The following is a 27,834-nucleotide window of genomic DNA, read 5'->3' as shown; positions in this document are numbered from 1 at the left end:
TTAAAATAAAGTTTTTTGATGAACGTTGAAGTATTTTGTGCTGTGTGCAGCTGGTAGGAAGTGATTTTAAATTTTGTTCCCCCCCCCCCCCAGTCTACGGATATATTGGTCCGGTCTCCTGTGCGGAGAGGTCGCGGCGTTGTGACGTAAGGCGTTCCAAGATGGCGGCGCCGGTACGGAGGTTGTTGCTGGGCGCGCTGTCATGCAGGACGGTGGCGGCGCGGGTGTCAGGGGGGCGGAGGTTGGCGTCCTCTGCGGCCGGCTCGCCATGGGTTTTACACGGGGCGGTGTGTCTGAAGAGGCCGGCTGTGCTGTCACCCAGGAAGAGCGCCGTGCAGCAGGAGGTGGCCGATGTGCTGCAGCAGGTACAACCCCGGGGACCTCCGAGGGGGGAGGGGTCCTCCGAGTCCTCTATACAAAGTATCACTTAACCACTTGCTGACCAGTCCTGTTCTGGAATTTATGTTTACAAGTTTAAATCATTATTTTCTGCTAGAAAATTATTTATAACCCCCAACATTATATATATATATATATATATATATATATATATATATATATATATATATATACACACACACACACACACTTAGAGACCCTAGAGAATAAATTTCCGGTTGTTGCTATATTTTTATGTCACGCTGTATTTGCGCAGCGGTCTTTTAACCACTTCAGCTCCGGAAGATTTTCCCCCTTAATGAGCAGGCCATTTTTTTTGTGTTTCAGCACTGCGTTACTTTAACCACTTAAGCCCCGGAGGATTTGGCTGCTAAACGACCAGGGCCTATTTTGCGATTCGGCACTGCGTGACTTTAACGGACAATTGCGCGGTCGTGCGACGCTGTACCTAAACGAATTTGACGTCCTTTTTTTCCCACAAACAGAGCTTTCTATTGGTGGTATTTGATCACCTGTGCGATTTTTTTTTTTTTTTTTTTTTTTTTTTTTTTTTTTTTTTTTTTTTATCATGCACTATAAACAAAAAAAGAGCGTAAATTTTGCAAAAATAACAATATTTTTCACATTTTTTTATATGAAATTCCCCCCCAAAAAAATGTAAAAATCAAAATTTTTTAAAATTTTCGGCCAGTTTGTTTTATGCTACATATGTTTGGTAAAAAAATCGCAAAAAGCGTATTTTGATTGGTTTGCGCAAAAGTTATTGCGTTTACTAACTAAGGGAAAGATTTTTGTCATTTTTTTTTTTTTTTTTTTTAACGCATAATGGCGGCGATCTGCGTTTTTTTTTTTTTTTTTCCCGGTACTGCGACATTGCGGCGGACAGATTGGACCCTTGACTGACATTTTTGACACTTTTGGGGGACCAGTGACATTACTACAGTAATCACTGCTATACATATGCACTGTTACTCAAACAGTCCATAATCCTTCACTCTATCTCCTGGGATGATAATGTACGAAGACGTGTTTCTCAAAAGGATCACCACCACCACCGTGCTCCAAGGGGGGAGGAGAATTGCCCACTCACCAGATGCTGTGGCCCAACCCACTTTCGTGTTTGAGCATTCAGGCTTATAATGATGGTCACTGGTCCAGAGTATCCACAACAGGAATCGCACCAGCGCAGTCAAAAAAAGCTCAGCAGCATATGGGGAGGAGAGAACATAATCCCAATAGCGTGATACCGTTTAAAAGGGTTTTATTAAATAAAAATAAAACATAAGGTAACACACTCACATGTCTTGTATGTCATCAAACGCAAAAAAACAGTCACGAATAGGGGAGGGATGCCCTTCGGGAGATGATGTCCAGGCTCCACGCCGTGGACGCCGCGCCTTCTGGGTAATCCGAACTCCTCTTACACAGCCTGGTTACACCGCCTGGTCACGCCCCGACGCGTTTCGTGATTTCCACTTCTTCCCCGGGAGCGTGACCACGGCGGCTTGGCGGTAACCTTAAATACCCATGCCCATCAACCCACAGGGCGGGGCCAGGGTTGACATCATCGGCCATTGGTGGTTGCTCAGGTGTGTCGACCAATCACAGACTAGATTTACAGGATCACTTCCTCTCAATTCACTAATCTCTATGGTACATTACCCTATAACCCGGAAGTAGGGTGGTGCCGAGGTTCACACCATCGGTTATTGGTGGATGCCTGTAGAATACTGGCCAATAGCAGGCTAAGACAGCACAATAACCCTCCATCTCGCCACTATTCACTACAATGGGCCGTCCTACGACCCGGAAGTATAGCACACAGGAAGTTAATTGCACCCTTATGCTGAAAGCAAAAAGACACCAACCACTCAACCACCAATAGACCGATAGTATCCATACAAAATCGCTAGTGTATATACATACTTAAAACGCTGTAAATTACATCACTTTCCATTGGTAGTGACCATCGTGTTCTGACCAATCATAGTGATTCAGCTTTACGCCCAATTAGCTAAAACTTCCTCCTTAATTAACATATGACCCGGAACAATAATAGCACGGATTCCCGGCCGGATGTAAGGTCTCCATGACCCGGAAGAATAATAACATAGAGTCCCGGCCGGATGTATGGGCTCCACCCACCAGGAAGACCAAGAAGTTATTTATGTGTACTCAGTACACTATGCACAACAGCGCCATCTACCAATGGAAGTGTAACAATGTAAGGAAAATTTGTATGGAAGTTTAATCCATATACCAAAAATATCATAATAATAAACAAAAACATGTCACACCAGAAAAAAGAACACGAATCTATTGGAAACTAATAGGCAAAACTAAATATATAAATAAGTAAAATCATTAAAATATTTAAAATAACCCTAAGCCCATAACCAACGCTAGACAGCATGAGTCACAAGCCTAGGGACATTTGTGTGTGCGGACACTTTGGGGGATCACGGTCCTCCCAACGCACATCATCCAAAGATGAAAGATCAAATAACAAAAAAGATCAAGTATAAAATAATATAATATAGAGTTGGAAACTAAAATCAATGATCACTAATAAAACAATTTAAATCCAACTCTATATTTAATCCTACAGGGCTCAAAGATTGGGTCTGGAATATCCATTTTGTTTCGCACTTTTGATAATTCCCTAACCCAATTGGCACCCCTCCACGGGGGTGTCACCCGCTCGACACCCCAGAATTGTAAACAACTGGGGTCCCGTTGGTGATGTGAACGGAAATGGGCTGGGACACTGTGCTCTGTTTTGCCCTTAATAATATTGCTGATGTGCTCCCCAACTCTAATTGTCAAAGTGCGTTTAGTTCGTCCTATATAAATGATTTTGCAGGGACACAGTAAAGCATACACCACATGCGTGGTATCACATGTGATGAAATGCCTAATGTCGAAACTCTTGTCAATTGCTGCAACATAAAAGGACTCGCGTCTCCTCTGATTTTGGGGGGTATACGAACATGACTTGCATCTCCCACATTTGTGAAACCCTCGTCTACCCGGAAAGAAGGAAGTATCCGGGGGATTAAGGATCTTCTTCACCACCCTGTCCCCAAAGCTCGGGGCCCTACGGTAAATGAAGGATGGAACATCGGGCAACACAGGTCCCAATACTGCATCCATCTGCAAGATGTTCCAATGGGTTTTGAAGATGGCTTCTACTTTTTTGTGGAAGCGTTGGTTATGGGCTTAGGGTTATTTTAAATATTTTAATGATTTTACTTATTTATATATTTAGTTTTGCCTATTAGTTTCCAATAGATTCGTGTTCTTTTTTCTGGTGTGACATGTTTTTGTTTATTATTATGATATTTTTGGTATATGGATTAAACTTCCATACAAATTTTCCTTACATTGTTACACTTCCATTGGTAGATGGCGCTGTTGTGCATAGTGTACTGAGTACACATAAATAACTTCTTGGTCTTCCTGGTGGGTGGAGCCCATACATCCGGCCGGGACTCTATGTTATTATTCTTCCGGGTCATGGAGACCTTACATCCGGCTGGGAATCCGTGCTATTATTGTTCCGGGTCATATGTTAATTAAGGAGGAAGTTTTAGCTAATTGGGCGTAAAGCTGAATCACTATGATTGGTCAGAACACGATGGTCACTACCAATGGAAAGTGATGTAATTTACAGCGTTTTAAGTATGTATATACACTAGCGATTTTGTATGGATACTATCGGTCTATTGGTGGTTGAGTGGTTGGTGTCTTTTTGCTTTCAGCATAAGGGTGCAATTAACTTCCTGTGTGCTATACTTCCGGGTCGTAGGACGGCCCATTGTAGTGAATAGTGGCGAGATGGAGGGTTATTGTGCTGTCTTAGCCTGCTATTGGCCAGTATTCTACAGGCATCCACCAATAACCGATGGTGTGAACCTCGGCACCACCCTACTTCCGGGTTATAGGGTAATGTACCATAGAGATTAGTGAATTGAGAGGAAGTGATCCTGTAAATCTAGTCTGTGATTGGTCGACACACCTGAGCAACCACCAATGGCCGATGATGTCAACCCTGGCCCCGCCCTGTGGGTTGATGGGCATGGGTATTTAAGGTTACCGCCAAGCCGCCGTGGTCACGCTCCCGGGGAAGAAGTGGAAATCACGAAACGCATCGGGGCGTGACCAGGCGGTGTAACCAGGCTGTGTAAGAGGAGTTCGGATTACCCAGAAGGCGCGGCGTCCACGGCGTGGAGCCTGGACATCATCTCCCGAAGGGCATCCCTCCCCTATTCGTGACTGTTTTTTTGCGTTTGATGACATACAAGACATGTGAGTGTGTTACCTTATGTTTTATTTTTATTTAATAAAACCCTTTTAAACGGTATCACGCTATTGGGATTATGTTCTCTCCTCCCCATATGCTGCTGAGCTTTTTTTGACTGCGCTGGTGCGATTCCTGTTGTGGATACTCTGGACCAGTGACCATCATTATAAGCCTGAATGCTCAAACACGAAAGTGGGTTGGGCCACAGCATCTGGTGAGTGGGCAATTCTCCTCCCCCCTTGGAGCACGGTGGTGGTGGTGATCCTTTTGAGAAACACGTCTTCGTACATTATCATCCCAGGAGATAGAGTGAAGGATTATGGACTGTTTGAGTCATTTCTGAACTTTTTCCTGCTGCCTATGTGACATCTATTGCATTTCGGACTTTTGTGCAGTGGGCACAGTATTTTTTTGGCACTTGCTTCTTGACAAGTTTGCGCTACTATATATATATATAGGGATATTGCTGAGTATCTATCTATTATATATCTTTCTCCATATGTTTTAGTTAAGTAGCTGCATAGCCAATTTATTCATTGGTGAGTGGTCCTCATTTGAAGCGCTTGGGATAGCTTATACCTTTATTTGGTTTTCGTTGGGCATTTAAGCTGTCATATTATATGCACTGTTACTGTAAAAATACACTGGCAGTGAAGGGGTTAACTTTTTTGAAAGGGAGGGGCTATGTGTGTCCCTAGGGGCGTGATTCTAACTGTGATTGGCTGTTGCTTCAGCTGTATAAACGGTAATCAACAGTTCTATGTAGTAGACCCGTATGATCATCAATCATACACAGGGGAGAATGACAGGCAGCTTGTTTACATTAGCCACCTGACTTTCTCCCTCTCCCCCGCCGATCGCAGAGTGACCGGCGGACATCGGGTCTGCCGGTCACACGCGCGGGGGGGTCCGTGACCGCGCGCTTGCTCCCTCCCTAGACCCTCACAAGCGACGTAGACCTACGTTAGTTTGCCTGTGAGGGGCTGACCGCCGACGTAGATAGTCGTGCGGCGGTCGGCAAGTGGTTAACAATTGCGCGGTCATGCGACGCCATACCCAAACACAATTGATGTCCCCCCCCCCCCACAAACAGAGCTTTCTTTTGGTGTTATTTGATCACCTGTGCGATTTTATTTATTTATTTGCGCTATAAACAAAAAAGAAGAGCGGCAATTTTGAAAAAAAAGAAAACACTAAGATATTTTTACTTCCTGCTATAAAACATTCCCAATAAAAAATCTTAAAAATCCTAATTTTTCATCCTTTCAGGCCAATTTGTATTCTGCTACATATTTTTGTTAAAAACCTCCAAAAAGCGTAGAATTGGGTTTGCACAAAAGTTATCGCATTTACAATCTATGGGGCAGGTAAGACCCGGTTCACACCAGCGCAACTTGTCAGGCAACTTGGTCGCTACATTGCTACAGGACCCGTTCTAATAGGAGCGACACAAGTCGCTCTGACTTAGAAAAAGGGTCCTGTACTACTTCGGGACTTCCATTATGTGAAGTCCCTGCAAGTCGCTCCGAAGTTGCGGTGCATGGGAATGCACAAGTCGCCCCCCAAGTAGTACAGAGTCGTGTTGCCTAAGCCCCCGTTCACACTGGGGCGACCTGGTCGCCTGACAGGTCGCCGTAGGTCGCCTGCCATAGATTAGCACAGGACCCGTTCTAATAGGAGCGACACAAGTCACTCCGACTTAGAAAAAGGGTCCGGAGCTTCTTTGGGGCGACCCGGAGCGACCTGCATTGACTTCACCTATGAGGTCGCCCCGGCAAGTCGGATCGCCACAGTGTGAACGGGGTCTCAGTGTGAACCGACTCTTACATGTTTATTTAAAAAAAAAAAAAAATAACCTTTAGAATCACTTTAACCACTTTACCGCTGAGTACTGTAATAGTACTGCGGCAAAGTGGCTCTTGTAGGTCTGACGACGTAAACCTACGTCGCCAGACTCCTCCCCTGTAGGCGGCGCTCCCGCTGTTTTCATTCACAGCGGGAGTCGGGCCAGGGGAGGAGCAGCGGCGATCGGCGCTGCTCTTCACCGATCGTCGGGGATCTAGTGTGGAGATCCGCCCGCCTGTGTAAACACAAGCGGGCGGATCTCCTCAGTGACAGGGAGTGACAGATCGGAGTGTTCAGCATAGCTGAACCTGCGATCTGTCCCTGTCTCACACAGTCACCTCCCCCCACACACGTTAGTAAGCACCAGGCATACATTAACCCCTCCCTCTCCAATAAAATTAACCCCTTCCCTGCCAGTGTCATTTTTACAGTAACGGTGCATATTTATAGCACTGATTACTGCAGTAATGTCACTGAGTGTCAAAAATGTCAGTCAGGGGTCCGATCTGTCCGCCACAATGTCGCAGTCCCGCAAAAAAAATCGCAGATCGCCGCCATTACTCGTTAAAAAAAAAACACCAAAAATGACAGAAATCTTTCCCTTTGTTAGTAAACGCAATAACTTTTGCGCAAACCAATCAAAATACGCTTATTGCGATTTTTTTTTTTTTTTTTTTTTTTTTTTTTTTTTTTTTTTTTTACCAAACATAGGTAGCAGAAAACAAATTGGCCAAAAATTTTAAAAAAAATTGGTTTTTACATCTTTTTTGGGGGGAATTTCATATAAAAAAAAATGTGAAAAATATTAATTTTTCAAAATAAAGCTCTTTTTTTGTTTATAGCGCAAAAAGTAAAAATCGCACAGGTGATCAAATACCACCAAAAGAAAGCTCTGTTTGTGGGAAAAAAGGATGTCAATTTCGTTTAGGTACGGCGTCGCACGACCGCGCAATTGTCAGTTAAAGTCGCACAGCGCCGAATCGCAAAAAGTGGCCCAGACGTAAGACAGCAAAATGCTCTAGTGGTAAAGTGGTTAATAAAATTTCCCCTGTGTAATGAATTTTGTTGGTGTCAAGTTTGATTAACTGTCTTGGAGGGAAGGGGAGAGGAGACATCGGGGGTCCAATAGACCCCTGATGTCGCTATAAAGAATACCTGTCGCTGCCCAAAGCTATCACAAGGGAACTTGATCGGGGTAAAAAACTGAGATCATGAATAAAAAGAAAGCACCCCACATACATAGGTCCAGGATGCAAATGTAAATGGTGATTGCAGTACGAAGGTGAGGTATCCCTGAGAACGTCTGAGTGAGAGCCATAATTCTAGAGTCACAATTCACTCTAACCTGAGAGCTTCATAGACCATTTTAGGTACCGTAGATTGTCACAGATGTGCACAATTTTAAATCATGACAAGTTTGTATTAATTTCATGCAACATCCTCTAATATTTTACCCATAAATGTATTTTTTTCTTAAAAATTGGCATTTAATAAATGGCTGTGCAAATATGCAACATAAAGGAAAAAACGTATTAAGGCCATTTTACCAATGTTTGATCCTTCATATTGTTGTGACTTTTCTCAAAAAAAAGTTTGTAAACAAAAAAAAAAAATTTGCAACAGCCAACATTTTATTCTCCAGGGCCTTTGCTTCCAGAAAATATAGAATGTTTGGGGTTTCTAAGTCCTTTTATAACCCAAAAAAATTGCTGATTTTAATAGGTGAAAAGTTTCCAAATTGCCGCAGTACGCAAGCGATTAAGATGAATTGTAAGTCTTCAGGACTCATGATAAAAATTGTATCCACAGAGGCTCTCGTGCTTTAAGGCGTCTCAACTTGCGAGTTCTTTTTAGCCTGGCCATAGATCATGGCTGATCAATCTGTGGCCCTCTAGCTTTTGTGGAACATCATGGCTTGCAAGTGTCTCATGGAACTTGTAGTTCTGCAAAAGCTGGAGGTCCACAGGTTGAGCACCCATGCCCAAGATTATGGAAGGGTCCTTTGGTTCGATGGCTGTGCCAGATCAGATTAAAAGATAAAGGCTTAGCATGTTACAGGTAAAGATTCTTTTTTGTTTAAAAAAAAACACTTTTAGGCCCCGTTCACACTGGGGCGACGCTACTTTGCCGGGCGACCTCATAGGTCGCGGCGCGCTGCTCGCACCGCGACCTCGGAGCGGCCGGCACGGACTTCATAACATTGAAGTCTATGCAGGTCGCTCCGGGTCGCCCCAAAGAAACTCCGGACCCTTTTTCTAAGTCAGAGCAACTTGTGTTGCTCCTATTAGAACGGGTCCACAGCTTCTCTATGGGAGGCAACCTACGGGCCGCCTGACAGGTCGCCCCAGTGTGAACGGGGGCTTAAAGAACAACTCATTAATTGTTTGTCTTTTGAAATGCCACTTACTGTTCACTGTTCTAATCCAAGTAATTGTTTCAGATTGAGCTGGAGAAAAGTTTGTACTCGGATCATGAGATTCAACTTATAGAAGATGCAATGAACCTGCAGAGGAAACATTCTGATAACTATGATGGTGATTTTGACTCTGATAGCAAGGATATTGTGATGGTGCAAGATCTAGAAGACTCGTGGGAGCAGAAGTGGAAGGCGTTTATTCCTGCTCCCAGAATAACAGGTATAAAATATAAATGCACAGTGTGTGTATGTATATAATATGTGTGTATTATTTATATAATGTAGCAGCCCATCTCAAGCTTTTTAACCCAGAGGATTCCCTTCAGGCTACGTTCACATGTTAGCGTAGCGGACCGCGGGCAGAATCACCGTGATCCTGCCCGCGATCCGGAAATCAATGCAAATCGCGGGACGCCTGTGCGTTGCTGTTGATTTGCAACGGCACCCCAAACGCTGTGCGCTGTTGCTGTGATTTCCACCTGCCGAATCGCGGGAACATCGCACAAACAAAATCGCGGGTCGCATGACGCCCAAAAAAGGTACAAGAGATTCTTTGGGGCGTCATGTGACCTGCGATTTTGTTTGCGCGATGTTACCGCGATTCGGCAAGGGGAAATCGCAGCAACATCGCACAGCGTTTGGGGTGCCGTTGCAAATCAACAGCAACGCACAGGCGTCCCGCGATTTGCAACGATTTCCGGATCACGGGCAGAATCGCGTTGATTCTGCCCGCGGTCCGCTACGCTAACATGTGAACATAGCCTTAATCTTCAGGTGTCTTACTAAAACCATTTAATTGAGTTTCAGTGGGAAAAAAGTTTCCCTACGTTGGTCAGTAGGAATAATGCAGCCCTTAGAGTGGTATTCAGGGGGCCACCCTTAAGCCTGGTACACACTATTAGTTTTTTTTTTTTTCTGGGTTGAATGAAAAAAAACTGTCTGCTCCGGTCAGAGCCGTTGTACTAACAATCCACATTAATACAATGATTTCCCCTCTGAGCTGTTATATTCTGACAAGGGGGCAGCCCCCCTCCGCCGCCAGAATACTCCGGTCAGCGCTCCTGTCATTGGCTGAGCACGTTGATCGGGAGCTGATTGGCTGCTGGCTTACACACGGGCCGAATGTCAGCCTTTTTTCTTTTTTTTTCTTTAACTGCCCGATGTTGGCCTACATTCGTCCGGGTGTACAGGACTTTACAGATGCTAACAAGGTTAATGGTGTCATGGTAATGGCATTGCCAAAAGGCTTTAGCCCTGGAACTATACAGGCGAGAGGAGATAGGAAGTCAATCAGCCATAGTTTGAGGACCCCCTAGCAACTTGGTCAGCTTGGACACCCAGTGATGCATATGTGCAGCGTGTGGGTGTTAACGGATACATTCGCCTTTTAACAAAAAATAAAATGTACAAAAATATTTTTTTTTTTTTTTTTTTTTTTTTTTTTTTTAAGAAGCCTGTAAAGCATTACACCAGCGATCAGCAGAGCCCACAAAGGCTGCCAGACCTTGTTTTCCATTCACAAGATACTGTGAAGGAGTGAAACGGGGGGGGGGGGGGCTTGCTTAGCCACATTTTTTTTTATTTTAATTTGAGACAGCTAGCAGGGAAGAGAAGATCCTCGCTAGCTGTTAGATTGGGGAGGGGGTGGTGCAGGTCTGTTTTGTAATATGGTACATGTTGCGCAATTATTATCGGTGTAACGTTAAGGAAGGGGAACTTCTCCTTTAAAGGAAAAGCTTTAAAGCCCAACTCTAGCCAAAAAAAAGTTTTCACCTGGATTAGGGCTGTGCTCAAACTGCATGAATCAACTGCTAGTTTTGTTTAGGGGTGCAGAGAAAGCTTATACTGACCTGATCCTTCCTTCCACTGGAAAACAGCACTGCCCCCATGGTCCAAAAGTGGCCTGTTCTGGCCTATGGAGCCAGCTCTGCGCTTGATGACGTCAACCAGTCAACAACTGGAGTGTGGGGGTGCCAGATTAGTCTTGTACTGGGAGGATTAGGTAATGGGCCATACACACTATAAAAGTCTGAAGACTTTTTCCTTCAGATTTACCTTTTCTATGTAGTGCAAGGGCCTACCAGATTGCATACAAATTGAAAGTGTTTAGGTTTGACCTCATTATCTGGTTTTGGTAAATCTAAAGGAAAAAGTCTTCAGAAAATCTTAGTGTGTTTGGCCCATAAGTGTATCTCCTTTCTCCTCTCCCCTAGACAAAAACAAGCACTTAACCTGTGGAGTGTGGTACTCCAAAATAAAAAGCATTTTATTTTATTTTTTTGCCAGGAGATTGGCTTTAAGTAAAAGATAATAATTGCATATCTGAAAGCTCTGTGCAAACTTTGTTAGAAAGATAGAGTAATTATCAATTACTACATACAAATAGCTACAAGTGCTCTGATTTATGTCCCTTGTATTCCATTGAGCACTGCTTGTCATTCACAAATACTGTGAATGAATGGTGTGGCTGCAGCCCCACTCAGCCATGCCAGTTTTAAATGTTTCTGTGGCTGCAAGGAAGAGGAACCCGCACTGTCATTAGGGAAGGGGGCTTGGGGGTGGGGGATGCTGGAACATGTTACATCCTTAATAATGGTGTTCTAAAGGTGAACCTATCTTTTAATGGCCACCCTTTGTAGTTGCACGTGTTGCGCAGAGAAGCCCTTAAAACAGGGCTCGGCAAACCCCAGGCACCAGGTCGCATTGGCAACTAGAATTAGCGGCTTGGTGCCTGGGCTACAATGCGGCAGGTGTCTTGTCCCAGACATCCCAAGTCTCCTGCAAGGTGCGGGACTCTCCCTGACACCCACAAGTGCCACCCGATATCCCGGCTGTCTGTGTTAGCTGTCGGAACGGTGCCGATGCTTTCTGTATGGTTCTGGCTCTGCACTCCGCCTGTAAGAAGACTGGGAGATACAGGAAGCATCGGCTCTGCATGCTTCCTCCAACGCCGCCCTTCACACTCTCCACCAGCAGTACGTCAGATGTGCTAGGGGTGCAACTAGCCCCCAGCATGTGCAGTGTTTGACTCCTACCACCATGACCACTTCAAATCACTGAAGTGGCCATAGTGGTTAGTGTTCCTTTAATATCTCTCAAAGTAAAACTCTGTATATTGATTGCATTTCATTAGATCATCCTCTAGTTGTGTTAAATTAGTGGGGGGCGGAGTGCCATCTCCCCTGAAATTAGTTTAGTTTTTGCAAGTTGGGATGTCTGTTGTCCCCATGAGGCCCACGGGTGCGCAGACTAAGATGCCGCGCCAGCTGGTAATTGAGGAGGCGGCGGCTTTGCGGTTTGCTGTAGGGAGACTTTTTTACTTTAGGGAATTGGCGCCCTCTTGTGGTGGCCGGGGCTGCAACAAGCAGTCACTGGTGGCACTGAGGGTTTCCTCTGCCGGTTCTCACTGCTCGGAGAAGAGGTTTAAGATGTTGAGGGCTTGATCTGGCGCCCTGTCCTTACCAGTGAGTGGACAGGGAGTGTGGGGCAGCTGGTCTGAACAGTCTCAGTTCCATTTACAACCCCACAGAACCCTGGTTGAGGGACTGTACTCGTAGCTTCATTACCAGAATAGTAGTTTTGGTACTTCAGTATTGCTTGAATACAAGGTGGTAGCAACCAGAATTCTCTCTAAAACCTATGCTTTTTTTTTTTTTTTTTGTAGAAGCTGATCAGAAAAGTGACAAGTCCTCGTTAAACAGGAAGCTAGAAAACACACTGGTTCTGCTGGTTAAGGAAAGACTTGGAAATGAAGATATATGGATGTTCCCTCAGATGGCCTGGCAGGCTGGAGAAACCATGAGACAAACAGCAGAGCGAGCTTTGTCTACATTGTCGGGTAAGGTGGTTCCAAATCTGGCCGTGTCCTATCTACCAATACAGCAAAGTGAAACCTTCATGTTTTTAAAAATTCCTTCCTTCCCCTAGCTAGTGCATAATGGGCCATACACACTATAAGATTTTCTGAAGACTTTTTCCTTTTGACTTACCAAAACCATATAATATGAGGTCAAACCTAAACACTTTCAATGTGTATGCAATCTGGCAGGCCCTTGCACTACATAGAAAAGGTAAATCTGAAGGAAATCTGACAACAAACGTTGGATAGTGTGTATCCAGCTTTAAGCTCCTGGGCTGACAACCTGAGGTTCCAAATTCACATATTGAAAAGGTAAATGTAGTTTGCCAACTTCTCAACTTCCTGCTTTTACCACTGAAGTGTGTTTTGAAATCATTCTCTCCCTGTTTCTCCTCCACATTTTTTCCTACACTTTGGGAGAGAGAAAAAAGCAGACGCTGCCAACAATCTCGTACATGATTAACAGTCTTCTATAGAAAAAGAAAACCGTTGATTATAATTATGCTGTAATTATATTTCAGCATTTGGGTGGACCCTGGATGCAATTTCTTCTTATTACTGAAGAGACTACATAAGGTGATTTAATAAGCAAGCAAAAAATTTAGCCCAGAAACCAGCCAAAGCACTTTTTCTGTATTTTAGTTACAGCAGGGGCATCCAAACTTTCTAAAGAAAGGGCCAACTTCAGACTTTAGGGGGGGGCAGACTAGGGCTAGTAGGAGTAGATGTCCTGGCATCCAGTGTGAGTGAACAATGACCTGTCGTTTGCGTCAGTTGAAGGTATTCTGCCCCATTGTTGGCGTCGGTTGGGTGGAATTCTGCCCCATCGTTGGCGTCGATGGGAGGAATTCTGCCCCATCGTTGGCGTCGGTGAGAGGAATTCTGCCCCATTGTTGGCGTTGGTGGAAGGTATTCTGCCCCATTGTTGGCGTCAATGGGAGGAATTCTGCCCCATTGTTGGCGTTGGTGGAAGGTATTCTGCCCCATCGTTTGTGTCGGTGGGAGGTATTCTGTCCCATCGTTGGTGACGGTGGGAGGTATTCTGCCCCATCGTTGGTGTCGGTGGGAGGTATTCTGCCCCATCGTTGGTGTCGGTGGGAGGTATTCTGCCCCATCGTTGGTGTCGGTGGGAGGTATTCTGCCCCATCGTTGGTGTCGGTGGGAGGTATTCTGCCCCATCGTTGGTGTCGGTGGGAGGTATTCTGCCCCATCGTTGGTGTCGGTGGGAGGTATTCTGCCCCATCGTTGGTGTCGGTGGGAGGTATTCTGCCCCATCGTTGGTGTCGGTGGGAGGTATTCTGCCCCATCGTTGGTGTCGGTGGGAGGTATTCTGCCCCATCGTTGGTGTCGGTGGGAGGAATTCTGCCCCATCGTTGGCGTCGGTGGGAGGAATTCTGCCCCTTGGGTTGGATAAAGGCAAGCAATGGGCCACAGTTTGGAGACCACTGATCTAGTAGGAGGAAGAGGTAGTTGTATCCTCTACCACCTTTTATTGCTGTCTGTGTCCCTATATAGGAAATTTTACCCTCACTTTAGTACCCGTTGAACAGAAATTGAAGGGAATTTCCCCCAAGGGGTGCAGACAGCAAAACCACAACGAGAAACGCTTTAAACTTTTTTGATTTGTTTTTATTGCGCTGTCCTCACACTGGGGAGATTTCCCTCTCCTGTCCAGATAATATCAGAACAGGAAGTGAGCAGAAATAGCAGCAATATATAAGGCTACGTTCACATGTGGGAGTAGCAATCGCGGGCAGAATCACAGCGATTCTGCCCGCGATCCAGAAATCATTGCAAATTGCGGGACGCCTGTGCGTTGCCCCTGATTTGCAATAGCACCCCAAACGCTGTGCGATGTTGCCGCGATTTCCGCCTGCCGAATCGCGGTTACATCATGCAAAAAAAATTGCGGGACGCATGACGCCCAGAAAAGGTACAAGAGCTTCTTTGGGTTGTCATGTCACGTGATTTTTTTTTTTTTTGCGTGATGTTACCGTTGGGTTCGGCAGGTGGAAATCGCAGCAAACATCGCACAGCATTTGGGGTGCTATTGCAAATCACGGGCAACGCACAGGCGTCCCGCGATTTGCAATGATTTCCGCATCGCAGGCAGAATCGCTGTGATTTTGCTTGTGATCGCTACGCTGACATGTGAACGTAGCCTTAAAGCCTTTTTCTCTATCGCTCATTGACAGACGTAGTCTTCTTGATTCTCAAGAGCTGGGTTATGTTGTCTCCGCAGGAGTAGGACTAGGCAGAATGACAAAACGTTCTGGCTCCACCTTAGGGGCAGTCCCTGAGGGTATATCCTCCCTCTCTCTGCTACAGGGAATCAGTTTTTTTCTGTCTAGTCAGGAGTAAGGACCTAAGTTCCTTGCTGGGATCTTTTGGTCCTGGCAAGACTTTTTTTCTTTAAGAAAAAGACATTTTTTAGGTAGTTTTCTCCAGTGTTTTTTTCCTGTGAGATCTTCAAGCAAAAATGCCGGACTGGGTGACACTTGTGGTCACCCCAGCCGGCCTACGAGCGCGCGCAGACCATGGCATTGCGCTTGGTCGGCCGCGACATATTCAAGTAAGTATGCGGGGCCGGGCGACGGGCTGGATGTTGAGATCCAGTGGTCACCCCGGTTTTCTGCCTACAAGCGCGTGCAGACCAGTGCGCTGGGTCGGCCGCGACGGAGTCCCAGTAAAGGGACTGACTTTGCGAGTTAAAAGTCTCGCTTGGACGCCAGGTACCAGAGAGTCGAGGCGTCCACAAACCCCCACCCCGGTGGAGAGGGTATTGTGAAGAGAGGGTGCCTGTCGGTTCGGTATGGTGAGTAAACGTTCCCTTTTTTCCTCATTATGAGGCAGTATATATTATGGGCCCCTCCATATATGGTCAGTATATATCTGATACTTACAAGTCCCCCTTGTAATACAGCATGTGTTTGTGGGAAATGGACTTGGTTCAAGAGCTAACACTCTACCCAGCAGACTGTAACATTACAGCAGACATAGGAGGTATAATCCTACCTTATGTGCAGTGTATCTCTGTAGATCCATATGTCACCTCTTAGCAGAGTGCAGGTGGATGTGCTGGGAAGACGATATCGGCGGTCCGCCGCCATTTTGCCGTAGACCGAATGCATGTATGTCCTCAGGTCACGCCGGCCGCCATGTTTTTGGAGTCTTATGTCTCTTCTATGGGGGCGGCCATGTTTTGTGAGCCCAGCTACCTCGTGGAGGGCTGGGAACGCCGGAAGGCGTACACAGGGGGCGGAGCCACGCCTTCTGCCCGGGAAAAAGCAAACAGCTCCTTCCAGTCTGTGTAAGACAGACGCTGACTGCAGTTTGTTGGAAACTGCACTGCATCGGTTGGTGAGCCTTGGGGGTCCCTCTCTCTCTCTCTGGGATCGAGAAGCAGGTACTCTGAGGGGCGCTATTGCGCTAGGGGGAGACACACAAAAAAAAAAAAGGAAAAAGTTTTTTTGTTTTGCTGGCAAAGGTGTCCTGTATTAACATGGACCCTGCCACTCATGTATCTCCTCCGGATCCCCTCGAGGGGTCTGCGGGATCCTCCAGCACCCCATTGACAATTGAATCTTTGTCAGCTATTATGGAAACTTTTGTGTCCCGGGTGGAAGTGGCTTGTCAGGGACAGGGCGCAAGAAAGCGACCCCCGCCTAACCCCTTATTATCTGAAACCTCGGATTCAGACTCTGAGCCTATTTCTGCAGTTGCAGGTACTTCATCTGGTATTGGTGTCTCGGGTCCTGTCTCTTCAGACAGTGAGGAGGATGTTTCGGCATCCGCCATAGCCCGAGAGGAAGCGTTGGTAAACGCACTCATTGTATCTGTTCAAGAGACTTTAAGGTTACAGGGTATTCCATCAGAAATAGCTGAAACTGAGATCCCTTTTGGGACTAAAAAGCGCATCAAAGTGGCGAAGGTTTTTCCATTGCCCAAATGTTTTGGCAATCCAATCGAAGAAGAATTGCCAAAACGCACTTTTAATATTTCCAAACGCATTGACAGGCGTTATCCGTTTGAGGAAACCCTTATTAAGAAATGGACAGAACCACCTGTGGTGGATTCACCTATTGCTAGATTGAATAAAGCCACGGTTATTCCTTTAGAAGACGCTCCGTCTTTTAAAGATCCAGTGGATCGCAAGATAGAAGCTATGTCTCGCACCATGTTTTCCTTGATTGGATCAGCTTTCAGACCAATAATTGCTATTGGTCTGGTTTCGCAGGCTGTAACTGAATGGACCAAGTGGTTACGCCGGGACTTAGAAGAAGTCCCTCAGGCGGTATCAGATTTGTTGGAACAAATGATACAGGGGTTACAGTTTGTATGTGATGCGGCTTTAGACGCCACTCCATTAATGGCGCGAGCATCAGTCTCAGCAGTGGTTCTCAGGCGTACACTGTGGCTAAAAGGTTGGTTAGCCGACCAAGGTTCCAAAAAAGCATTGGCTAATATCCCCTTTTCAGGAGAGCGTCTATTTGGAGCCAACTTAGATGAGATCATTAAGGATCTCACCGGTGGAAAAAGCACCTTTTTACCGCAAAATTTTAAAGGTAGAGGAACTCGTCAAAGACGAGGGCCTTCTTTTTCTGCTCACAAGAGGTTTTTTCGTCCAGCGGGTGAAAAAACTAAGTCCTCCAAAGCTCCTGCAGGAGGCGTCAGGGGTCGTTGGTCGGGCAAGCAAAAGCCCGCCCCCTCCAGACCTGAAGATAAACCATCCAAAGCCTGAAGGTGCGCCCCCACCCATAACTGGGGTGGGGGGACGTCTTCGCCGGTTCCCGGATCCATGGCTTTCCAGAATCCCGGACAAATGGGTTTGCAAAGTCATAAGGTCAGGGTACAAGATCGAGTTTCGATCTCTCCCACCGGCGCGATTCTTCCCTTCCAATATCCGACTATCCGCAGATCGTTTAGAAGATCTGCGGAGAGCAGTCACAGATTTACTACAACAAGGAGTGGTAGTCCACGTTCCTTGGACAGAACGGTTTCAAGGGTTTTATTCAAACCTGTTTACAATACCCAGGAAAGAGGGCAAAGTGCGTCCAATTCTGGACTTAAGAGCACTCAATTCTTTCGTCAACATAAGAAGATTCAGAATGGAGTCCATTCGCACGGTAGCAGCCTTCCTGCATCCAGGGGATGTCCTAGCGTCCATAGACATCAAGGACGCCTATCTTCACATTCCCATTTTCGCAGGACATCAGCGGTTTCTACGTTTTTCCGTAGAAGAGAACCACTATCAGTTTGTGGCGTTACCTTTCGGTCTCGCCACGGCTCAGCGGGTCTTCAGGAAGGTGTTGGCCCCAATGTTGGCACTTCTGCGCCAAAGAGGCATATCGATTCTAGGTTACCTAGACGATCTTCTGCTTCATGCAGAGTCTCCTCAGACCTTGCTACAAGACGTAGAAATTACTATGATTTCTTTACAGGAATTCGGGTGGCTGGTGAACCAGCAAAAGTCATTTCTGGTTCCCACCCAGAGGCTCGAATATCTGGGTCTAATTCTAGACACAGTCAGGACAAGAGTTTTTCTTCCGGTAGGGAAACTCCGAAAGATTCAATCTGCAGTCCAGTTGTTACTGTCCAACAGCTGGTCTTCTCTTCGAACTTGCATGAGGGTTCTGGGGTTGATGGTGGCTTCGTTCGAAGCAGTCCCATTTGCCCAGTCCCATACCCGAATTCTTCAGCAAGAGATTCTTCTCAGATGGAATCGGAATCCGGAATCCCTGGACAATCAGATACGATTGAGCAAACAGACCAGAGAGTCTCTGGTTTGGTGGCTTCGGTCTCCAATGCTCAGCCAGGGAAAGTCATTTCTGCCAATATATTGGACGATAGTGACCACGGATGCCAGTCTATCCGGATGGGGAGGAATTCTTGGTCAGTTATCTGCCCAGGGACTTTGGTCCCCGGAAGAATCCAGGTTACCGATAAATGTATTGGAACTGAGAGCGATCAGACTTTGTCTGATTCACTGGACCGAGCAGCTCCAGGGCAGCCCGGTTCGGATCCAGTCGGACAATGCCACGGCCGTGGCTTATGTCAATCACCAGGGGGGCACCAAGAGTGTCCGAGCGGCCAAAGAAGTGGCTTGCATTCTTCGCTGGGCGGAACGATTTGTTCCAGCAATCTCTGCGGTGTTCATTCCGGGGGTGGAGAATTGGCAGGCAGATTATCTCAGCCGTCAGACCCTGGATCAGGGGGAATGGTCCCTCCATCCAGACGTTTTCCACCAGTTGTGCCTACGGTGGGGCACCCCGGATGTGGATCTGTTGGCATCACGATTCAACAGGAAAGTTCAGAGATTCGTGGCTCGCTCCCGCGATCCTCTAGCAGAAACCGCAGACGCACTGATCGCCCCGTGGGGGCAATACCAGCTAATATATGCCTTCCCTCCTCTCGCGTTACTGCCAAGACTTCTTTGCAGAATAGAGGAGGAAGGAATCCCAGTAATCCTGGTAGCTCCGGACTGGCCTCGTCGAGCTTGGTACGCCGACATGGTCAGACTGGTGGCAGACGTCCCATGGAGACTTCCTCTCAGGGAGGATCTACTGTCTCAGGGACCGATCTTCCATCCTGCTTTACGATCGCTGGCTTTAACGGCCTGGCTATTGAGACCCAGGTGCTGAAGGACAAAGGTTTGTCAGCTTCAGTTATTCCTACTCTAGTTGAAGCAAGGAAAGCGACTTCCAGAAAGATTTATCATCGCACATGGAAGTCCTACATTGCATGGTGTGAACCTTTGGGGTTCCGTCCTCGGTCTTATTCGATTAGTCGAATATTGGCTTTTCTGCAACAAGGGGTTGAGCAGAAACTGGCCTTGAGTACTATCAAGGGTCAGGTCTCAGCATTAGCCATCTTCTTTCAGAAGCCTTTGGCTACTCATTCCTTGGTGCGGAACTTCATCCAGGGGGTGCGACATCTGGCTCCGCCAGTGCACGCGCCGTTACCCCCCTGGGATCTTAATTTAGTGTTGTCGGTTCTTCAGAAACCTCCCTTTGAAGATATTAGGGAGATTCCTCTACCCGCGTTGTCCCAGAAGGTGGCCTTCTTGGTGGCTATTACTTCTGCACGCAGGGTGTCAGAACTGGCCGCATTATCTTGTCGTTCACCATATCTGGTGGTTCATAGAGATAAGGTGGTTCTTCGTCCGAATCCATCCTTCCTACCAAAAGTGGTTTCAGAATTTCATCTGAATGAAGAAATTGTATTACCTTCCCTGTGTCCTAAGCCCAGTCATCCTCGGGAGTTTGCTTTACACTCCTTGGATGTGGTCCGGGCGATCAGGGTATACTTGAAAACGACAGACTCGTTTCGCAAGACGGATTCACTTTTTGTGATCCCAGATGGACCCAAAAAGGGGTTGCCTGCATCTGCCGCGACCATTTCCAGATGGATCAGACAGACGGTAGTACAGGCCTATTCTATTAAGGGTCGGGAGCCCCCGTTCCCTGTTAAGGCGCACTCCACTCGGGCACTTAGTGCGTCATGGGCCTTTCGCCATCAGGCGTCAGTGGTCCAGGTGTGCAAGGCGGCTACCTGGTCGTCGGTGCATACCTTTACTAAACATTATAAAATTGATGTAATGGCATCATCTGATGCCTCGTTTGGCCGCAAGGTTTTGCAGGCCGCAATTTGAGGAGACCAGTGGTCTACCTCGAGGGTTTTTTCCGTTGGAAAATTTTTCTTTAGTCTCATTCTTTGTTTATAATGAGCCTTTAAAACTTCTAGTTTGGCACCGGTTGGGCCTTCTAGATTGGATTTGATTTTGTCAATCCCACCCCTCATTTGTGGCACTGCTTCTGGATGTCCCAGCTCTTGAGAATCAAGAAGACTACGTCTGTCAATGAGCGATGGAGAAAAATGGATTTTTGTAAGAACTTACCGTAAAATCCTTTTCTCTTAAGCTCATTGACAGACGTAGTACCCGCCCCTCTATCATTGAGTTGGGTTGGGTTAAATTCTCTGTACTGCTTTAAACAGAACTGATTCCCTGTAGCAGAGAGGGAGGATATACCCTCAGGGACTGCCCCTAAGGTGGAGCCAGAACGTTTTGTCATTCTGCCTAGTCCTACTCCTGCGGAGACAACATAACCCAGCTCTTGAGAATCAAGAAGACTACGTCTGTCAATGAGCTTAAGAGAAAAGGATTTTACGGTAAGTTCTTACAAAAATCCATTTGTATCAGTATGAAGGACAGAGGACTAGCATTTCCAAAAGAGATACACACGAACAACCTCCATATTTTTTTTTTTTCTGTTTAGGCTTCTTTAGGAAGGAGCACAAAAAGGGCTTTTATTCACAAAACCACAAGCTGATAATGGCATAAGCCAAGTACTACACTAGGCTGCTCGGACAAGCTTGCCTTTTTGTAAGGGATCCTTTTCTCCAGCTGAAATCATTCCCAACACAAGCTGACAGTTTCCACTCTGTGTCCTGAAAAGCAGGCCGCAGCCCTAAGAGATGAGACTACACAAAATTTCTGTCTGGTAGTTTAGGCGGAGAGGCAGGAGCTGAACACTGCCTGTCATGCCCCCTCTCCTCTTGAAAGTTCACTCAGAAACCCATCTTTATTGATCAATGTTGTTGGATAGGTAGGGGTGGGTGGGGCTAGTTATCTGCCAACACAGCTCAGCAACCCCTGCACAATTGCGATGTGCACTGGATCCCTGGGGGGGGGGGGGGGGTTTGAACTGCTTCCCGTCTGCCATACATGTACAGTATACGTCCTCCAACGGGAGGGTTAGCAATGATTGAGAGATCATTTTTTGAGCCTACAATTCCCTATAAAGTAAAGCCCCGTACACACGTAGTGATTGTCGGCCGAACGATCGGACGTCTTTTGTCCGGTGCTGTCCTGTCGGTTAAAAACTGCAAAAGACTGCACATGAATTTTGTTGGCCAACAACAGCCGACCGCAGAAGTAATGTCATGTGATGGTTAACTTTCCGTGTGTTTTTTTCTTTTCTGAGCATGCCCAGTCTTGCTAATCTGCTGTTTGTCGGCCGAATTCTGTACTGACTGGCGAACAATCGGCCGTTCTGGTGACGGCCAACAAAAATTTTAATGCCTGCACACCAGATTCTGTTCGGCCGAAAAGTCTCAGTCGGTTGTCGGCAATTGGCCGATCGGTCGGCGGCCGAATATTTACGGCCGACAATCGCTACGTGTGTACAGGGCTTTAGTGACTGGAGAAATTATACCGCCACTTGATCAGGCAGGTTCAACCCTCACAACCTCCCATAAGGGAGCCTGGTATCAATGCGACACAGATCTCCTCTGATGGTTTAGACAGAGACATTTCTGTTCCTCCCACTCTAACTCCAGAAACCAGGAGCGATGAGGATTTTGATGGTGTTGGTTTGATCAGATGCTTTGGGGGTAACGGGGGAAAGATCTGGAGGGATCTCTCCATAAAGAGGACTTGTCAGGGCCCATACTATGACAAGGGATGTTTATCACTAGTGATGGCAATTAAGTCCAATCAGATTAAAAAAAGAAATGAGAAGTACAATGTAAAAAAAAAATTACAATAAATACATATTTTAAATTTTGTTTAATGCTTAATGGCTTGCTGGCACCCTGTGGTGGGTGGGTGGCTGGCTGGTACAGGGCCTTTGGATGTGGGTGGCTGGCTGGCACCGGGCTGCTGTGGGTGGGTGTATGGCTGTGATACACTCCCTTGAGACTAGTCCCGACTCCAGATGAGGCTGTCCAAGGTAAGGGAGGCGGCCTAAGAAGGTCACAAAAATATCGGCCAGTTCCGGGGCCGAGACCGATATTTTGGGGAAAGAGCATACCGGCCACCGATATATCGTCCGCCTTGCCCTACCCCTTATCTCCTGGTGCTGACTCCTAGATCATTTAGCTTCCTGATTGCCGCACGTGTATTGCAGATTCCCCTGGTGGTTGCAGGTGCCTGTTGGCGGTTGGAGTCTGATGGGGTCCTCTCCCTCACTGCTGAGGATGGCTCTGTGCCTTGTGCTACCAGTGCCATGGGGGTCGTCCTTTAGCAGTGTGTTACACTTTTTGTGGGGTCCCCCTGGTGACTCGGAGTCTTTGGATCCCATTTCCTCACTTGATTCCCTCTTTGTGGGTGCGGGGACCTTCGTGTCCGAACCAACGATCCATGCGCTGACGGTGGTCCTGGAGTCCCTTGTGTCCCTGGTGGAGGTGGCTTGCGGGCAATAGGCTAGCAAAAAGTGCCCCCAGCCTCATGAGATCCTGAATATGATTCAGCTGCCGCATACGTGGGTCCCCCTTCTGGGTGTCTGACCACGTGCCTGGAATCCTCTAATAGTGAAGATGATTCTTCCACGTCTGCGACCGCACATGAGAATGCGCTGGTGGATGCACTGATTGTATCTGTGCGTGAGACCCTGAAGCTGCTACGGAGGCGCAGGTACCCTTTGGCACTCGCAAGCCATCCAGAGTGGCAAAGTTGTTTCCTTTCCCTGCCTATTTTGATGGAATTGTTGCAAAAGAGTGGGGACGACCAATGCGTCCCCCCATTTACTAGGCGTTACCCCTATGAGAGTCACTTTATAAAAAGTGGACTGTTCCACCGGTGGTGGACCCTCCGGTTTCCAGGTTAAACAAGGCAACCATGAGTCCGGTTGAAGAGTCCCCGGCCTTTAAGGACCCCGCTGACCGGAAGGCGGAGGCTGTGGCCCGCACTATGTACACCTTAGCTGGTTCAGCAATGAGGCCTGAATTTACCATTGCCCTGGTGTTGCAAACTCTGACCGAGTGGGCTAAGCGTCTATGTTTTGACCTGGAGGGAGAACGGCTCCTCCCTGCCTTTGATCTGGCAGACCAGCTGGTCCAGGGGCTGCAGTTTATCTGTGATGCCTATTTGGATGTGGCTCCTCTGATGGCTCGCCTTTCTGTTTTGACGGTGGTTCTTTGGCGTGTCGTTTGGCTTAAATGCTGGTCTGTGAATCGGACTTCTAAAAAGGCCTTGACTGATCTTTCCCTTTTCAAGGAGACAGCCTGTTTGGAGCTACCCTGGATGACCTCATTAAAAAACCCACGGGGGGGGGGGGGGTGGGAGTACATTTCTTCCGCAGGCTACCTCGTCGTGGACCTTCCTTCTCGGCTCATACGTTTTTTTTGTTTTTTTTCCCGTCCCTCAGGGGTGACTAACAAGGGCTTGAAGCCTTTCAGGACCTCCTGTGGTGGATCCGAATGAACCTGGTCTGGCCAGCCGAAAGCAGGCTTCTCTATACCTGCGGACAAGACTCCTCCTCCATATCGGGGGTGGTGGTCATGTCTTCGCTGGTTTCCAGACCCGTAGACTTCCTGGTACAAGACAAGTGGGTCCACAAAGTCATTCAGTCCGGCTCCAAGATCGAGTTTCGCTCTTGTTCCCCAGCAAGGTTTTTTCCTTCCAACCTGCGCCTGTCCCCAGACCAGTTACAGGGTCTGTTTGGGGTTGTACAAGACCTGTTCCTTCAAGGGGTGATTGCTCTGACTTCGGAAAGTTTTCAGGTTTTTACTCAAACCTGTTCACAGTCCCCAGGAACGAAGGAAAAGTACATCCAGTCCTGGACCTCAAGGCACTTAACTGCTTTGTGTGGGTACAGAAGTGTAGAATAGTCCATTTGAATGGTGGGGGCATCCCTGCATCAGGGTGATTTCCTTGCCTCTATAGATATCAAGGATGCCTATTTTAACATTTCAATATGTGCCAGTCACCAGCGTTTTCTCTGCTTTGCTGTGGGGGAGGAGCATGATCAGTTTGTGTTGTTGGCCTTTGGCCTCACCTCTGCTCCTCCGGGTCTTCACAAAAGTGTTGGCTCCGGTGCTAGCCTTGCTACGCCAAGTATTGCAGTACTGGGCTACTTGGGACGATCTCCTTCTGCGAGCAGTCTCCTTCTGCTCTGGAGTTCCTGGAGATCACAATACTAACTATGCGGGAGTTTGGCTGGATTCTGAAATTTCAGAAGTCTACCCTGGTTCCGTCCACAAAGCTGGACTATTTGGGCCTGACTCCAGACTTGGCCTTAGTGCTCCTTCCTCTAGACCAGTGGTTCTCCAACTCCTGTCCTCAGGACCCACTAACAGGCCAGGTTTGCAAGATAACTAAATTGCATCACAGGTGATCTCATTTGCTGCTCAGTGATTGCAGTATTCTAGTCTGCATCTCCCCAAGGTAATACTTAAAATCTGGCCTGTTAGTGGGTCCTGAGGACCAGAGTTGAGAACCACTGCTCTAGACAAACTACAAAAATTGCAGGCTGTAATTCATCTCCTGCTGGTCATCTCTCCGGACTTGCATGTATGTGCTGGGCCTGATGGTATCCTTCTTCGAGGCGGTTTCCGTTTGCACAGTTCAATACGAGATCCCTGCAAAGGGAGATTCTGACCAACAAAAGTGAGTACACCCCTAAGTGAACATGTCCAAATTGGGCCCAAAGTATCTTTTGTGTGGCCACCATTATTTTCCAGCACTGCCTTAACCCTCTTGGGCATTCACCAGAGCTTCACAGGTTGCCACTGCAGTCCTCTTCCACTCCTCCATGACGACATTACGGAGCTGGTGGATGTTAGAGATTTTGCGCTCCTCCACCTTCTGTTTGAGGATGCCCCACAGGTGCTCAATAAGGTTTAGGTCTGGAGACATGCTTTGCCAGTCCATTGCCTTTACCCTCAGCTTCTAGAGCAAGACAGTGGTCATCTTGGAGGTGTGTTTGGGGTAAATTGATACTTGTCATGCTTTTAAAATTGCGCACACTCGTGGAATGGCAACAAACTATGGTACTTAAAAATCTCCATAGGCAGCGCTTTTAATTTTTTTTACATGTTACGCAGTGTCCTCATATGTGTAGTTTGAACATCTTTTACATATGTGGGCACGACTTAACTGTTCGCTTCTATGTGCAAGCTTGGAGGGACGGGGCACTTTATATATTTTTTACTTTTATCTTTTACTTTTTGTTTATTTTTACACAGTCTTTAAATAAATGTTGATCGCTTTTATTCCTATTAAAAGGATTGTAAACATCCCTTGTAATAGAAATAAGCGTGACAGGGCTTCTTTATTGTGAGGTCTGGGGTCAGTCCTCAGATCTCACATTTACACTTAAAAGGCAAAATTGCTTTTTTGTTTTTAAAAGATGGAAAAAAAATAGTCAGGAAGGCGTAAGTGACGTTCCTCATTGGCCATAGAGCCGAATGGGGGCTATCTCACCCTCATTCAGCTTCCTGCCCAGTGACGGAGAGGATTGGCTCTGCTCCGGGCTAACCGAATGCTCCAGTAAGATTTACCCACTGTATGAAAAATGCTGGAATTTTGTCCATACCTGCGGCTTTTAAGATCAAACGTGTGTGTGTGTGTGTATATATGTATGTGTGTGTGTATGTATGTGTGTGTGTGTATATATATATATATATATATATATATATATATATATATATATATATATATATATATATATATATATATATAATAATAATGTGTGTGTATATAAAAAATAATTCTACACATACATACAGTGGGCAGTCTGGAAGTGGTTAACGTGTAAACTAGCTAGCGGTTGCTGTGGACATTCATTTGTAACACTGCTTGTGCTTACTGTTAAACTGTGTGGGACTCCTAGGTGGTTCGTAGTCTTTTAGTTTTAGCCTTTTCATATTTAAATGTAAGTTGTCTCTGATTGAATTGATATGAAGGCTGATAATAGACCTTGCAAAAGTCATGAATATCCTGTATTTTGCACAGGTAATCGCACTGAGGCAAACTTCTTAGGAAACGCTCCCTGTGGCTTTTACAAGTACAAGTTCCCCAAGACAATGCGGTCAGAAGACACGGTTGGAGCCAAAGTATTTTTCTTCAAAGCGATGCTAAAAAGCCAGGAACTGCAGACTTCAAAGCAAGTAGGGGAATACGTCTGGGTTAGCAAAGATGAACTGAAAGACTATTTAAAACCAGCATATCTATCTGTAGTGGAACAGTTTGTCATAGAAATATAATCAATGTTAAGCCATATTTAAACTCAATAAAGAAATTACTTTTTTTTTTTTTTTGTGTGTGTAAATTGTTTTACTTGTCTGGTCTCTTCTGACTTGGTGAGTACACAGAGCAGGATCCCCAGGCGTTGGAATGAATACAGAAATCATAAATTATACCATCCTTCAAGAACATTAACATACAATTTTCAAATAACCTAGACAATATATTCTCCTGACATTGCAGGCATCTTGCATAGCTGATGTCATGTCATTGAGATTGATTTGCTAAAGGAGTGGTGACTGTTAACTTGGCGAAAAAGGTAAAGCTGTGTATAAAAGCTCTGTCCTCCAAAATGAAAGTGTGTGTGTGTGTGTGTGTGTATATGTATGTATGTATGTATGTATGTATATATATATATATATATATATATATATATATATATATATATATATATATATATATATATTAGAGCTGCACGATTAATCGTATGAAAATCGCGATCTCGATTCACCCCCCCTGACGATCTAAACCTGAAATATGCTCGATTCTTTGCATAGCAGAGAGAACAGCTGTGGAAAAAAAAAAAAAAAAAAGCCTCCAGGCAAAGGCTATCAGCAAAGTCTGCCAGTAACTATAAACAAAAATGATTACATTGTATCTTTTCCTTCCCTCTGCCAGGGAGAAAGGAAGTTTAACCTCTTAAAGACTGGATCTTTTTCTGACACTTGTTGCTTGCAAGTTAAAATCATTTTTTTTTGCTAGAAAAGTAGTTAGAACCCCCAAACATTTTATATATTTTTTTTAGCAGAGACCCTACAGAATAAAATGGCGATTGTTGTAATATTTTATGTCGCACTGTATTTGCGCAGCAGTCTTTCAAACGCAATTAATAGACTTTAATGAATAAAAAAAAAAACGTAACAGTAAAATTATCCCAATTTTTTTTTTGTTACACAGAGAATCGTGATCTTTATTCCAAGCTAAAAAATCGTGATTCTCATTTTGGCCAGAATCGTGCAGCTCTAATATATATATATATATATGTA

At 46.1% G+C, this 27,834-nt stretch overlaps 1 protein-coding gene across 1 annotated transcript; it reads left to right on the top strand.

Annotated features, from left to right (window-relative positions):
- Positions 1-138: 138 nt before the first annotated feature.
- MRPL46 (mitochondrial ribosomal protein L46) lies at positions 139-26,852 on the top strand. Its single transcript, XM_082255963.1, has 4 exons — positions 139-365; positions 8,988-9,183; positions 12,628-12,801; positions 26,558-26,852. The coding sequence occupies exons 1-4, from the start codon at positions 162-164 to the stop codon at positions 26,806-26,808; spliced, it is 825 nt and encodes a 274-aa protein (XP_082112089.1). The 5' UTR covers positions 139-161; the 3' UTR covers positions 26,809-26,852.
- The last annotated feature ends 982 nt before the right edge of the window (positions 26,853-27,834 follow it).

The sequence above is a fragment of the Pelophylax lessonae genome, assembly GCF_965119305.1.
Source record: "Pelophylax lessonae genome assembly, chromosome: 4".
NCBI classification, from domain to species: domain Eukaryota; kingdom Metazoa; phylum Chordata; class Amphibia; order Anura; family Ranidae; genus Pelophylax; species Pelophylax lessonae.
The sequence above is the reverse complement of the archived record's forward strand: the minus strand, read 5'-3'. Positions and strand labels throughout refer to the sequence as shown.

Coding starts and splice junctions, on each gene's coding strand:
- MRPL46 (XM_082255963.1), top strand. CDS start 162: ATGGCGGCGCCGGTACGGAGGTTGTTGCTGGGCGCGCTGTCATGCAGG. Junction 9,184..12,627: donor TCCTGCTCCCAGAATAACAG/GTATAAAATATA, acceptor TTTTTTTTGTAG/AAGCTGATCAGAAAAGTGAC. Junction 12,802..26,557: donor AGCTTTGTCTACATTGTCGG/GTAAGGTGGTTC, acceptor TATTTTGCACAG/GTAATCGCACTGAGGCAAAC.